The sequence below is a fragment of the Chiloscyllium punctatum genome, chromosome 3 (genome assembly GCF_047496795.1).
Source record: "Chiloscyllium punctatum isolate Juve2018m chromosome 3, sChiPun1.3, whole genome shotgun sequence".
Lineage (NCBI taxonomy): Eukaryota > Metazoa > Chordata > Chondrichthyes > Orectolobiformes > Hemiscylliidae > Chiloscyllium > Chiloscyllium punctatum.
In genome coordinates, this window is record NC_092741.1 from 56,942,232 (window position 1) to 56,957,214 (window position 14,983).

Sequence of the window (14,983 nt, forward strand, 5' to 3'; positions counted from 1 at the left end):
GACAAGCACCACTGCATTCCTCTCCAGACTTCCTCTGCATAGGCACATTCCAGAAGGAGGTGTGTGACAGTCTCGTCCCCCCCCGCAGCCACTTCGAGGGCAGCGTGCGGTGCGGCAGAGAGTCCGGGCGTGCATAAAGGATCTCACAGGCAGAGCCCTTCTCACCACCAGCCAAGCCACGTCTTGGTGCTTGTTGGAAAGTTCTGGCGATGAGGCATTCTGCCAAATGGCTTTTACAGTCTGCTCAGGGAACCGCTCGACAGGATCCGCCCTCTCCTTTTCCCGAAGGGTCTCAAGGACGCTACGTGCTGACCACTTCCTGATGGACTTGTGGTCAAAGGTGTTTTTCCTCATAAATTTCTCCACGAAGGACAGGTGATACGGAACGGTCCAACTACTCGGAGCGTTCCGCGGCAGCGAGGCCAGGCCCATCCTTCGCAACACCGGGGACAGGTAGAACCTCAGTACGTAGTGACACTTGGTGTTTGCGTACCGGGGATCCACGCACAGCTTGATGCAGCCACACACAAAGGTGGCCATCAGGGTGAGGGTGGCATTGGGCGTGTTTTTTCCCCCATTGCACCGGTCTTTGTACATAGAGTCTCTTCGGACCCGGTCCATCTTTGATCTCCAAATGAATTGGAAGATGGCCCGGGTGACTGCGGCGGCACAGGTCCTGGGGATAGGCCAGACCTGTGCCACATATAGCAATACTGAGAGGACCTCACACCTGATGACCAGGTTTTTTCCCGCGATGGAGAGCGACCGTTGCCCCCATCTGCCTAGTTTCTGTCTCATCTTCCTGATCCGCTCCTCCCAGGTCTTGGCGCACGCCCCAGCCCCCCCGAACCAAATACCCAGCACCTTCAGGTGGTCAGTCCTGACGGTGAAGGGGATAGAGGATTGGTCGGCCCAGTTCCCGAAGAGCATGGCCTCGCTCTTGCCTCGGTGTGAGGCAGCAGTGCTAACCACTATGCCACCCCAATAGAATGGCCATTTAGCATTTGCAGGCATTTTTCACTGACCAGGCCTTCTTGCAACTTTTCAGTGACAGTGAGGTGTCCTGGGGGTGATGCTAGGACATTGGATTCTTGCCCAAGGGTAGACAAGGGGACTCGGGCAGGAAGAGAGTTTTGGAGGCGGGGTGGAGGAAAGAGATTGCTTTGTGAAAAACCTGGCCTTCATCCAATCCAAGCAAGTGCAGGTCTGCAGCCTATCGGCTGAATGAATGTGACAGAGAGAGAGAGAGAGAGAGAGATCTCAGGATTGGGAACATGGCGGAGTGAGGGACTAAGGAGGCGAGCTGTCCAGCCTCTCTGCTCATGTGAAGCACCTGGAGAATTCCCCACTCACTCATCAGACCCCGGGGGCTAAACTCTTCGTTGCTGGAGGTCGCCGCCGGGCTGAAGCTGAAGTTGGAAGGAAGAGGAAAAATGAGCCGGGACAGCGCAACAGGTAAAGAAGCTCTGTGTCAGCAGCAGCGAAACCTGCAGAAATAACAGCTGTTAATTGCGGTTTTTACAGCGATCGTGGGGCTCTTTTTAACAATAAAGGTAAGGATTGGGTATAACAGGGGGGCGGGGAAGAGTTGCTGTGGTGCAATAATACCACACTGAACCAGCCTCAATGTTAATGCTACACACTGGCTGCACTTCGCTCTCCCCTTTCCTCCGTTAACTATTTATTGCAAGCCCCAGTTTTTATATTGTTAATCCTCTTTCTCCCTTTCAAAAGAAAAACCTGATGTTCCTGTGCGCCAGGGCTTGGCAAGGAAGCTGTTAAATCGCATTCTTCGTCAAATTCTTGGAAGATTTGTTCATTTTTCAGCGGTAACTTTGAAGAAACTGGTCTCCCTAACTTTTCTCTGATAGCTGGGGAAACAGTTTTCACCAGGCTACAACCAACAACCACTGGATGAGGTCTTGCCGTTAGATTTTTGTCTCTGTTTTGTTTTGTGAACAAAATGACAAATGTTTCTCCCATTTTTTTTCAAACATGAGGATATCCCACGAGCGAGATGGGATTTTGATAACAGCAACTTAAATGTGCTGAAAACATTGTCGAGTGTAACTAATGCAAGTAGTTCCATACCTACTGGGATAATGTCGTGCAGTAAATTCATTCTCATACCAATTAAAGCACCCTGTATTTTACAGTCAGATAAATAGTTTAAGTAAATATGATTTTTAAAATAAAATTCAGTTCTGAGAATATGCACTGAAGAAAAGCAATGAAAATGGGTTTGATTTTTTTCTTAGGTTCATGCCCTTTCAGGACTTTCAGGTTACTGCATTTGCAGGTTCCTTCCCCCCTCCTTCAAATTAATTTCCGAATTAATTTTAAATTACTGGGCCGATTTATCCAAACTTCAGTGTTCGGCGGTGGAACAGAAGGATAATCTGCTTGTATTCGTTGTTCTCATTTTTTGTGTCTGCTGTCCCAGACAAGGCAAAATCCCTCTGACCCGAGGTTGGGAGAGAGTTTTCCAGTGCAATCTTTTGTGTAGCCACTAGGAGGTGCTTGAGGAATCAAGGCCAGCCACCTCTTTTCCCCTGGCCTCGATGGTGTGGTAGGGGTTACCTTGCACTGACTCCAGCTGAAAATCCACAAATATAGTGCACCTCATTGAGATAAACAGAGCAGTCTGATCACATTCCACCCAGTACACAAGACAGCTCTTGTTCTCATAGAATCCGTACAGTGTGGAAACAGGTCCTTCGGCCCAACAAGCCCATACCGACCCTCTGAAGAGTGTCCCACCCAGACCAGTTCCCCTACCCGATTACTTGACATTTCCTCCTGACTCATGCACCTAACCTCCATACCCTGAACACTGTTGAGCATAGCCAGTTACCCCTAACCTGTACATCTTTGGATTGTGGGAGAAAACTAGTCAAAGGAAGAATGTGCAAACTCCACACTGACCGTCACCCAAGGCCAGGTCCCTGGTGCTGTGAGGCAGCAGTGCTGACCACCAAGCCACTGTGCCGCCCTGTTCTGTAACATATTCAATAACATTTATTTGCATTTATGTAGTTTGCTTAACATAATAGAACACCCCCCCCCCCCCCCCACCATGTTTCACAGGGATATGCATAAACAGAATTTGGCAGTAAGCTATGTTTTGGGAGATATTGGGTCAGATTATCATAAGCTTGCTCAAGCAGATAGATCTTGGGAGCCCCTTGAAGAAGGACAGGCAGAACAAGGTGGACAATTAACGAGAGAATTCTCAGTATTGACTTAGACGGTTGAAGACATGAGTCTCAATGTTGGAGCAATTAAAATTGGGATATCATGAGAAGTCAGCACTGAAGAATATCAAAGAGTTGTGTGGCTGGGGAAGATTAGAAAATGTGCAGGCTTCACTCCATAGAGGGACTTGGGCATAGCAATATAAATTTTAAAATTGATTTGTTGAACCATAAATGAATGTGGGTGAGTGAGCATTAGGAAATTGAGCAAATGGGTAGGATGGGACACGGTAGAAATTTAAGTCAACTGAAGTCGGAAGGGTGAATGTTGGGAAGAAGTCTGAAGAACTCTGTTTCTCTTTCCACAGATGTGTTGCCAGACCTGCTAAGTTTCTCCAGTGTTCTGTGTTTGTTTCAGATTTCCACCATCTGCAGTATTTTATGTTTATTAAAGTATTGCAGTTGTTCAGTTCAAAGATAGTAGAAATGCATAAGGGTAACAGCAGCACCAGAGGCTGAGGCAGAGGCAGGTATTCAGGCAATATATAGTAAAACTGAAAACCTGTGATTATAATCAGCCTTTGCCAGCAGAGGTTTTGGCACAGCCTATTCAAATACATAACATTCAAGGCTATGGGCCAAGTATTGGAAAGTGGGACTAGTACAGCCCACAAAGCCAAAGGGCCTCTCCTCTATTGTCCAATTCAAAGTGTTCCATAATTTGATAGCTGGGTTTCCTGCAGAGATTCAAATATTATTTGTCTGAGATGAAGAATTAACCAGGTCATTAAGTTCTGTCTGTTGTTGGCAGCTTGACAAAACTGGAGTCATTAATAGATAGTGACGCCAAGTTAAAATGACCTTCAGTGTGTTTTGGCATTTCTCATATCAGTACAAATATTGATTATCAAAAGAAAGTGTCAATTATGCTTGTTAATATAATACTGGAGGAGAAAGTGAGGACTGCAGATGCTGGAGATCAGAGCTGAAAATGTGTTGCTTGAAAAGCGCAGCAGGTCAAGCAGCATCCAAGGAGCAGGAGAATCGACGTTTCGGGCATGAGCCCTTCTTCAGGAATGAGGAAAGTTAATGTAATGCTGTCATAGAGCGTGGAAACAGACCCGTAACGAACTAGATGAAGGAAGTGATGGCACTCTGGCTAAGTTTGCAGACGATACAAAGATAGGTAGATGGAGAGGTAGCATTGAGGACGCAGGGAGGCTGCATAATGATTTGGACAGGTTAGAAGAGTAGGCAAAGAATTGGTAGATGGAGTACAACATGGGAAGGTGGGAGGTCATGCACTTTGGTAGGAAGAATAGAGGCATGGGCTATTTTTTAAATGGGGAAAAAAGTTCAGAAGTCTGAAATGCAAAGCGACTTGGGAGTTCTAGTCCAGGATTCTCTCAAGGTAAATTTCCAGGTTGAGTTAGTAGTTAGGAATGCAATGATGGCATTTATTTTGAGAGGACTTGAATATAAAGGCAGGGATGAACTTAGCATAGAGTCATAGAGATGTACAGCACGGAAACAGACCCTTTGGTCCAACCCGACCATGCCGACCAGATATCCTAACCCAATCTAGTCCCACCTGCCAGCACCCGGCCCATATCCCTCCAAACCCTTCCTATTCATATGCCCATCCAGACGCCTTTTAAATGCTGTAATTGTACTAGCCTCTACCACTTCCTCGGCAGCTCATTCCATACATGTACCACCTTCTGAGTGAAAAAGTTGCCTCTTGGGCTTTTATTTTTTTCCCCTCTCACCCTAAACCTATACCCTCTCATTCTCAACTCCCCCGCCCCAGGGAAAATACATTGTCTATTTATCCTATCCATGCCCCTCATTATTTTATAAATCTTTATAAGGTCACCCCTCAGCCTCTGGCGCTCCAAGGAAAACAGTCCTAGCCTATTTAACCTCTCCCCATAGCTCAAATCCTCCAATCCTGGCAACATCCTTGTTAATCTTTTCTGAACCTTTTCAAGTTTCACAACATCCTTCCAATAGGAAGGAGACCAGAATTGCATGCAATATTCCAACAGCGGCCTAACCAATGTCCTGTAAAGCCGCAACATGACCTCCCAACTCCTGTACTCAATACTCTGACCAATAAAGGAAAGCATACCAAATGCCGCCTTCACTATTCTATCTACCTGCGCCTCCACTTTCAAGGAGCTATGAACCTGCACTCCAAGGTCTCTTTGTTCAGCAACCCACCCCAGGACCTTACCATTAAGTGTATAAGATTTGCTTTCCCAAAATGCAGCACCTCACATTTCTCTAAATTAAACTCCATCTGCCACTCCTCAGCACAGCGGCCCATCTGATCAAGATCCCGTTGTAATCTGAGGTAACCTTCTTTGCTATCCACTACACTGCCAATTTTGGTGTCATCAGCAAACTTTCTATACTTCTGAGGGTCTGTAAAGCTCTGTCATACCACATTTGAAGTATCGTGCACAGTTTTGGGCCCCATATCTCAGGAAGGTTATACTGGCCCTGGAGTCTGTTCAGAGGAGGTTCATGAGAATGGTCCCAGGAATGAAAGCTTAACATATGAGGAATATTTGAGGACTCTGGGTTTATAGTTGATGGCTTTTAGAAGGATGAGTGGGATCTAATTGAAACAAACAATACTGAATGGCCTGTACAGAATGCATGTTGGGAAGATGCTTCCATTGGTAGGAGAGCATATCCTGAGAGCAAAGGGAAGACCTTTTAGAACAGAGATAAGGAGAAGCTTCTTCACCCAGAGAGTGGTGAATCCATGGAATTCACTGCCACAAAAGGCTGTGAAGCCAAGGCTATTGAGTGTATTTAAGACTGAGGTACATTCTTGAGCATGAGGGGATCAAGGATTACAGGGAAAAGCAGGAGAATGGAGTTGAGAATGGATCTGAGTGGCAGATGGAGTTTAATTTAGAGAAACGTGAGGTGCTGCATTTTGGGAAAGCAAATCTTAGCAGGGCATTTACACTTAATGGTAAGGTCCTGGGGAGTGTTGCTGAACAAAGAGGCCTTGGAGTGCAGGTTCATAGCTCCTTGAAAGTGGAGTCGCAGGTAGATAGGATAGTGAAGAAGGTCTTTGGTATGCTTTCCTTTATTGGTCAGAATATTGAGTACAGGAGTTGGGAAGTCATGTTGTGGCTGTACAGGACATTGGTTAGGCCGCTGTTGGAATATTGCATGCAGTTCTGGTCTCCTTCCTATCAGAAGGATGTTGTGAAACTTGAAAGGGTTCAGGAAAGATTTACAAGGATGTTGCCAGGGTTGGAGGATTTGAGCTACGGGGGGATGTTAAATAGGCTAGGGCTGTTTTCCCTGGAGCATCGGAGGCTGAGGGGTGACCTTATAAAGGTTTATAAAATCATGAGGGGCATGAATAGGAGAAACAGACAAGGTATTTTCCCTGGAGTGAGGGAGTCAAGAACGAGAGGTTATATCTACGATGATTGAATGGGGGAGCAGACTCGATGGACTGAATGGCCTAATTTCTGCTCCTGTGTCTTATGGTCTTATGGCCCAACCTGCACATGCCAATCAGGTTTCCTAAACTGAGCCAGTCCCATATGTTTGGCCCATAACCCTCTAAACCTTTCTTATCCATTTACCTGTCCAAATGTCTTTTAAATGTTGTTATTGTACTCACCTCCACCACTTTGCCTGGTAACTCATTACATATTCACACTGCTCTCTGTGTGGAAAAAGTTGTCCCTCAGGTCCTGTTAAATCTTTTCCCCTTTCACCTTACACTTGTGCTGTCCAGTTTTGGATTTCTCTACCCTGAGCGGGGAAAATGCTTTCTTCGCTATTCATCTTACGCATGCCCCCTCATGAGTTTATAAATGTCTATAAGGTCACGCCTCATCCTCCGATATTCCAGAGGAAAAGGTCCCAGCCTATCTAGACTTTGCTTTAAACTTAAACCTTTCAGTCTTGGCAACGTCTTGTAAATTTTCTTTGCACCCTTTCCAGCTTAATAATATCCTTCCGTAGCAAGATGACCAGAATTGTAGCAGTGCTCCAAATGTGGTCTAAGTGGATGATTTTTAGTTTGTAAATTGTAGCAGTTGTTGTACCCAACAGTTCTCACAAAAGACTGCAAAAATAATCAAAAGATGAATGTGGAATTAGAGTTTGGGTCTCGTCGTGCTGCTGCCCGTTCTATTTATCAGCCTCCCAATGGTAACAGGGTTTTAGGGGAGCAAATCTCCTGGGAGACCTAAGGTGTACAGGAAGTATTGAATGGTACAAAAACAGAAATTGTTGGAAAAGCTCAAGATGTGTAGCAGCATCTGTGGAGAGAAATCAGAGGGGTCCAGTGACCCTTGTTCAGAACTGGAATACTGGAGATAGAAAACTGCAGTGTAGAATGGTGATTTGGTAACCAAATATTGATTAGGATTATGTTAAAGGGTAAGTGGGGATGGGTAGTAGTCACTAGATACGTTGTGATGAGGTATTTCTGAAAAGTGTTCAGGAGAGCTTGCTGTACTCTAGTGTCCACCTGGGAAGGAGGTGATGCTGTGTCTCATGCTAGGGAATAGGTGGAGTGAAGTGAGCAACACAACTGTGGGAGAAGAGATTGCTGGAAAAGGCTCAACAGGTCTGGCAGCATCTGTGAAGAGAAATTAGAGGTTTTATTTCGGGTTGAGTGACCCTTCCTCAGAACTCTCGACTCTTCCTCAATTATGGGAGAAGAACTTGGGTAAGAGTGACCATTGCATAAGGTTTAGTGTAGTTTTAAAAAAGGAAGAGTGAGGAAGAATGTGAATAAGAGCCTCTTGGACACCCTGACACCCTGGCAGTCACCCAATCTCTATTTGCTTGCTTACTCCTAACCTGCAGTGCAACTGCCTCTCTGAATGTGCTATCCACATAGTTCTCCGCCTTGTGGATGCATCTCAGTGACTCTAGCAGCTGCTTGAGCTTCTACAGGTGGTTACACTCCCTACACATGGGCTTGTCTGGGTCAAGAGACTTATCCATGACCCCTCACATGCCATAGGATATACATTTCACTTGGATGAGCAGTCCTGCCATTGATTAGTTAATGAAATTAAAACCAATAAGTCCCCAGGCTGCACCCCAGCACACTAAGGGAAGTGCCCATGGATAGAGTGGATGCATCCAATTCCCTAGATTCTAGAACAGTCCTACAAAATTGGAGGGGGAAAATGTAATCCCACAATTTAAACTGGAGTGAGGAAAATAATACTGGAAAATACAGACTGGTACGTCTAATATTACGAGGAGGGAAAATCTTGGAGTCTATTATAAAAGTACATGATAACATAACACTTAAAAATATGATGGGATTACACAAAATCAACAAGGAATTCTAAAAGGGAAATTATGTTTGAGAAATCTGTTAGAGTTTTTTTGAGAATATAATGAAAAATAGATGAGAGAGAACCAGAGGATGTGGTGAAAACTTAGGTTTTCAAAAATCCCACCTAAGAGGTAAAGTTGGCAAAATCCAAGCACATGGGAATGGAGATAATATTCTGGCATGGATTGTGAATTGGTTAACAACAAGAAACACAGAGTAGGAATAAATCAGTCAGCTTTAGAATGGAAGATGCTGACTAGTGGGGTACCACAAGGGTCAGAGCTTGGGACACCAGCTATTCAAGAAATATATCAATTTGAATGAGGGAATCAAATGTAATATTTCCATGTCTCCTTACTTTGCAAAACTACAGAGGAGTGGGAGTGGTGAGGAGGAGGCAGAGAGGTTTCCGGGCAGTTTAGACAAGCTGAGTAAGTGGGTAAATGCATGGAAGATGCAGTATAATGTGGATAAGTGTGTAAATCTACGTTGGTAGGAAAAACAAAATAGTAGAGTATTATTTAAATACTGATAAATTAGGGAATGTTGGTATAGAGAGGAACCTAGGTGTCTTTGTATATCAGTCACTGAATGCAAGCATGCAGATGCAGCTAACAGTTAGGGAGCAAGTGCTTGTGTTGGCCTTTATGTAGGAGGGTTTGGATTCAGGAGCAGGGATATCTTCCTAGAGCTGTAGAGAGCCTTAGTGAGACCATACCTGGAATAATGAGTGCTGTTTTTGTCTCCTTATTGAAGAAAAGATATTCTTGATAGAGGGAAATGCAGTGAAGGATCACCAGACCAATTCCTAGGGTGGCAAACCTGCCAAATGTGGAGAGATTGGGTTGACTGAGCCAATGTTCACTGGAGTTCAGAAGAATGAAAAGGGATCTCATTGAAACATATAAAATTCTGACAGAGTAGGATAGACTGTATACAGTCTTATCCCCCAATCTGGGAGTTGTGGTACAATGGGTCACCGCACATAATACACAGGCCATTTGGAGCCAGGAATGAAAAGAAATGTCTTCAATCAGTGGAATGCGAGCCTGTGGAGTTCTCTGCTGGGATGGGTGAATGTATTTAAGATATATTTCTAGAGGATGAATGTGTCAAAAAGGTATGAGAATAAAGGGAGAATATGGTATTGAGACAGAGGATGAGGTCTGATCATATTGGGTGGCATGGTGGCTCAGCAGTTAACACTGCTGCCTCATAGCACAGGGTCCCAGGTTCAATTCCAGCCTTGGGCGACTATCTGTGTGGAGTTTGCACGTTCTCCCTGTGTCTGCGTGGGTTTCCTCCAGTCTCCTCCCACAGTCCAAAGATCTGCAGGTCAGGTGAATTGGCCATGCTAATTTGCACATAGTGCTAGGTGTATTAGTCAGAGGGAAATGGGTCTGGGTGGGTTACTCTTTGGAGGGTCAGTGTAGACTGGTTGGGCTGAAGGGCCTGTTTCCACACTGTAGGGAATCTAATATGGTGGAGGAGGCTCAATGGGTTGTTGAATTGTTTCTCAGATTGGAAGATGGATTATAGTGGTGCTCTTTCTGGGTCAGTTTGTGTTCGTTCTGGAGGTGTGAAATCAGTGAGATTGTTACCAATGAAGTCCAACAGGACATAGATGGGCTGGAAGAATAGACAGACAAGTGATGAAATTAAAGCAGAGAACTGTTACGTGATATTTTGAAAGTGGTGTTACAGACTAAAATGATGCACTTCTAAAAATCCTAAGTGATGGGGACCCTCAAGGTAATGTATATAGATTATTAGATGTGGCAGGACATTTTGAGAGTTGTTTGCAGAGGTTCTGAGACCCTAGACTTCATAAATAAAAATATTGGATACAGAAGCAAGAAAGTGTGGTGACTGTGTATAAAGCATAACTGTTAGACCATCACTAGCATATTGTGTCCAGTTATAGTCACTACACTTGAATGTGAAGGCCCTTTGAGTGGGTGCCAAAGAGATTAACCAAAATGATTCCATGGGATGAGGAATTTTAGCTTCCTTGTTAGGTTGGAGTTAATCTCAGAGTTGGAGAGATTGATGGGAAATTTGATTTGAGGTGTGTAAGATTATGACACGTTTGAATTTGGTAGACCAAGAAAATCTTTTCCATTAGTTGATGGTACCTGGACTAAGAGATACATATTTAAAGTTTTAGGCAAGAAATGCAAGGGAGTGTGTGCAGATGAATGTTTTTTTAACAGTGAGCGATAATGGCTTGGAACTCTCAACCTCCCTGGGTGATGGGAGCAGAGATGATGAACGATTTCAAAAGGAAATTGACTGGGTACACAAACCAAATAAACCTAGAGAGCTAAGAGGATTTTAAAAAGAAGGAATGGGGTTAATTGAACTACTGGACAGAAAGCTAGCATGGGCTTGATGTGCTGAATGACCAGCTTCTTGTCTGTTGTGACTCCATATTTTTGTCTTAGGTTTTCAGAAATCTCTTCTGGGCTTGCCTGAGGATCGAATCTTGTATTCTGGTGTCGCCATTATCCCAGGTGGGACACACTTTGTTTTCTTTCCCAACTCAGTATTTGAAGTTATATTCGAGCGGTTTTGCTGGTGAGATGGAGTCTAGGGCATTTTAGAAAATGTAATGCACTTAGAATGATTAAACTTTATTATTTTTGCTTGAATTCTGTGCTGCATATAAAGATATATGTGTACTATGTCGAGAGAAAGCACTAAAAACTGCCTTGATGTAGTGCTCATGGTTAATGCAGAGGGTTTATAGACAGCTGGTGAATATTAGTGTCAGAGAAAAACATACTCTTTGCCTGTTTTGGATGTCCCCTTATCTGACCGTTCAGTTGTGCTACCAAGACAGTTCTGACCTCATTTCCTGCATTGCAAAGAAACTGGAGTCTCAACCTGAGACCTTCCGTTCCCCCAGCTTCGATCAGGAACCCCTATCTGAAACTGTTCTGTGGCAGAAAGTGATGCATTAATAATCAGTGCTACCCCTATTATCACATTTAGCTTCGCTCAGACATTCCAGTAGTCACTTCAATAGATATTAGAAAGCATTATATCCATAAAGATCATAAATCTTTGGAGTGGAAGTAGACCGTTCAGTTCATTAAGTCTTCTCTGTCATTCAGTGAGATCATGGCTGATCTGATGACCCTCCACTCTACTTTCCTGCCTTTTCCCATAACTCTTGATTCCCTCACTGTGTAAAATTCTGTCTGTCTCAGCCTAGAATATACTTAATGATCCAGCTTTGATGGTCCTTTGTGGTAAAGAATTCAACAGATCCACTAACTCTCTGAGACAAGAAATTCCACTTCATCACTGTCTTAAGTGGGTGATCCTTTACTCTGATGTTATGCCTTCTGATCCGAAACTCTTCCACAGGAAAGGAAACAATCTTTCTGTTTCAAACTTCTTAAGTTCCTTCTGAATCTCTTGTGCTTCAATAAGGTTTCCTTTCATTCTTCTAAGTTCCAATGAGTTCCACTAACTCAACTCTTCTCATAAGACAATTCCTTCGTACCTTGTATTAGACTAGTGAATGTTCTCTGGACTGTTTCCAATGCCAAAATATCTTCCATTAGACATTCCTTCTAACATATTTAATATTTTTGACTCTGAGGATTTCTTGGCTTGATTATTGTCATGTTAACCCTGACTTTTTTTGTTGTCTTCTTGGCAGGGAGTTTTGATCATCAGGGATGCCCACTTATTATATTCCCCAGAGCGCAGCATAGCAAGCTAATGTCGGATTTAACGCACAGTGACATTGTTGAACTTCTCAAATATTTTCTCCATCATCTTCGGTCAGTTCACATGAAATCTTTTGCTTTGTTGTACGTTTTTATTTCTTGTGATGATTTAGCAATTATCCACGTTGAGCAGGAATATGTGTGATATTGGACTGGTAGATTGAGGTAGATCATGAAGTGAAAGTGGAAAATGCTCAAATGGGATAGCAGTTCCATCAAGAATGGGGAGACACTTCTTCCGAATGCAATTCCTGTTTAACCAGCATTGAATCAATTGCTACAGTCACATGTGAACTTAACTTTATCAACGTTTCATGGGTTCTGACGTCTGGTATACGTTTCCTATGTTAGGACAATGCAGTCATTCTGAGATCTGACAAGGAATTAAATGTCCTGTAGAACAGCAAAAGGTTGAAACATTCATATAAAATAATTCATTAATACCACGAATAAATACCTTGTGTTTTTAAGGATGTGTTTTGAATGAGATGATCAGATAAGCTGCGTAACCAATGCTCCTGAAGATACTAGACCCCATTCAGACTTGCCAGACCAGTCCCACTGTAACCCTCTAATTCACCATGTTATCCAGCTCAAGCAGGCTCCTTGCTGGGCTGAATAGTCAGGGAGAACCTATTGCCAGGGGAGCTGGTAAGCCCCATGCTGATTTCATCACTGTCAGGCCATTCATTGGCACAGAGTAAGGCTTGCAAATCCCATCTGAGAGTAAGTCCTGCCTCTGAGAGCTGCAGATCAATCAGAGGGCCCACTCACAGCAGCACTTCAGAGGTAGCAGTGGTGACCACTGCCCAGCAAGGAGCCTGCTTGAGCTGGATAACACGGTGAGTCAGGGTTACAGTGGGACTGGTCTGGCATGTCTGAATGAGAGGGTTGGAGGGCAGCCATAGTGAGGGCCCTGTTGTAATATGGTGGGGAGGGCAGGCTTGGGAGAGACAGGTGGGCTGAGGTATGCTGCACTGTGTGCAGGGACCTCTTTTGGACACACTGTGTGCAGTCAAAAGGGACACCCTCCCACCAGCTCACAACAGCACCACAACATTTTGGAATTATATTATTGCCCATGCTAAATTGTCCATAGTGTTCAGGGATGTGTAAGTTAGGTGCATTAGTCAGGGGTAAATATACAGCAATAGAGCAGGGGAATGGGTCTAGGTGGGATACTCTTCAGAGGGTCAGTGTGGACCTGTTGGGCCGAAGGGCCTGTTTCCACACTGTAGGGATTCTATGATTCTATACAAAGTACGTCATAAATCATTAAAATATTCCGATATATCTCCCTCCCTTTCTCTTCTTGGTTCTTATATTATCAACAAAAGACACTTTCTCCCCTGAGGTTTTGTTAAAATCAGACTATTAGATGTGCTATGAGACATTCTGGAGAAAGTGGGACTTGATCCCAGGCCGCCTTGCCCTACCTATTCTCTCTCTTTCAGCACTGTTGTTTCTCACTAGGAGAGAATTGGGAATAATTACTGTAGCTATTGGTTCTGTAATAAATATTTTTTGAACAGAAGTTTGTAACCCAGTGGAGTACGCATCTGCACCATTGTTACTTAACACTTAACGATCACTAATCTGTAATAATTAGGTGTGAAACTTCCTCATTCCTTTCTTGGTTGGATGACATTAAAAGAGGGAAGGTGATCCATTGAATCTTTCCATATGAAAGTTTAGAATTCTGTTTCATTATTTAACCAAGTTACTGTGGAATCATTCTTTTGTGGGGCAAATCATGGAGCAAATATAATTAGTCTTATATTTACGATTGATTTTCTTGTCTTAATAGTGAATCACAAACCACAAATTGTCTAGTATCAATTATAACTGATCTTCGATGTGCCAAGTTGGATGTTGCCTCCATCATTATAAATAGTTTGCTGGAAATTCAGGTAAATAACATAATATGTTATAGAGCTTTTTCAATCAGCACTTTCAGAGGTGTCTGGGGCAAGTGGAACTTGAACTTGGGCTGTCTGGCTCAGAGATAGGGCGAGTACAACTGTGCCACAAGCCCTTGATTGTGAACCATACTAAAGTCAGATACCTTTAAGTATCCATTAAGTGACGTGACTGCTGGAGCATGTAATATCTTATAATCTTAGGTCTTAATTAGTGGGAGTTGATTGCCAGTCAGCCTTAATTACATCAGTGTGCAAATTAACTGCTTAAAATATTTGCGTTGCACCCATTTACATTGTTTACTACCTGATAGATTCTCTGAGGAATGAAAGCCCTGCATGGTGGTATGTTATGGTTCACTCAAGGATTCTGCGTTGTTGTGAGAACATGCACATTTGTAGACCCGAGCTGTTGATGGTGATTGGGAACGGTTCCAACTTTCTTGCCATTGCATGGCTGACCAGGCATTTCTTCCCCAGTTTACTGGTTGACTCAGTTGGCTGGACAGCTGGTTTGTAATACAAAGTGATGCTGCCAATGTGGGTTCAGTTCTTGTACTGGTTGAGGTCACAATGAAAGTCCCACCCTCTTAGCCTTGTCCTCTGCCTGAAACATAGTGACCCTTGGGCTAAACTAGTTCCCTCTGGTACCATGGGGATATTTACAATATTGGCATAGGTTGATGTTCAACCAATTTGGCATCTTGTGTACCCCTTCCTTGACCAACAAATGGGACTTGTACCTCGATCTTCTGGCTCTGAGGCAGGAATGCTGGTAGCCATTGAACTACA

At 43.7% G+C, this 14,983-nt stretch overlaps 1 protein-coding gene across 6 annotated transcripts in view; it reads left to right on the forward strand.

The window, feature by feature from the left end:
- The first annotated feature begins 1,258 nt into the window (after positions 1–1,258).
- LOC140458858 (actin-1) overlaps positions 1,259–14,983 on the forward strand; it is a 105,546-nt gene continuing 91,821 nt past the window's right edge. For 4 of the 6 annotated variants that reach the window (XM_072553557.1, XM_072553564.1, XM_072553574.1 and 1 more), the window contains exons 1-4: positions 1,259–1,455; positions 10,977–11,045; positions 12,203–12,326; positions 14,080–14,182. In XM_072553557.1, the coding sequence (XP_072409658.1) occupies positions 1,434–1,455; positions 10,977–11,045; positions 12,203–12,326; positions 14,080–14,182 (318 nt within the window). In that variant the 5' untranslated portion in view covers positions 1,259–1,433. The remainder of the gene's footprint in view (positions 1,456–10,976; positions 11,046–12,202; positions 12,327–14,079; positions 14,183–14,983) is intronic. The other 2 variants (XM_072553585.1, XM_072553609.1) reach the window with 2 other exon arrangements.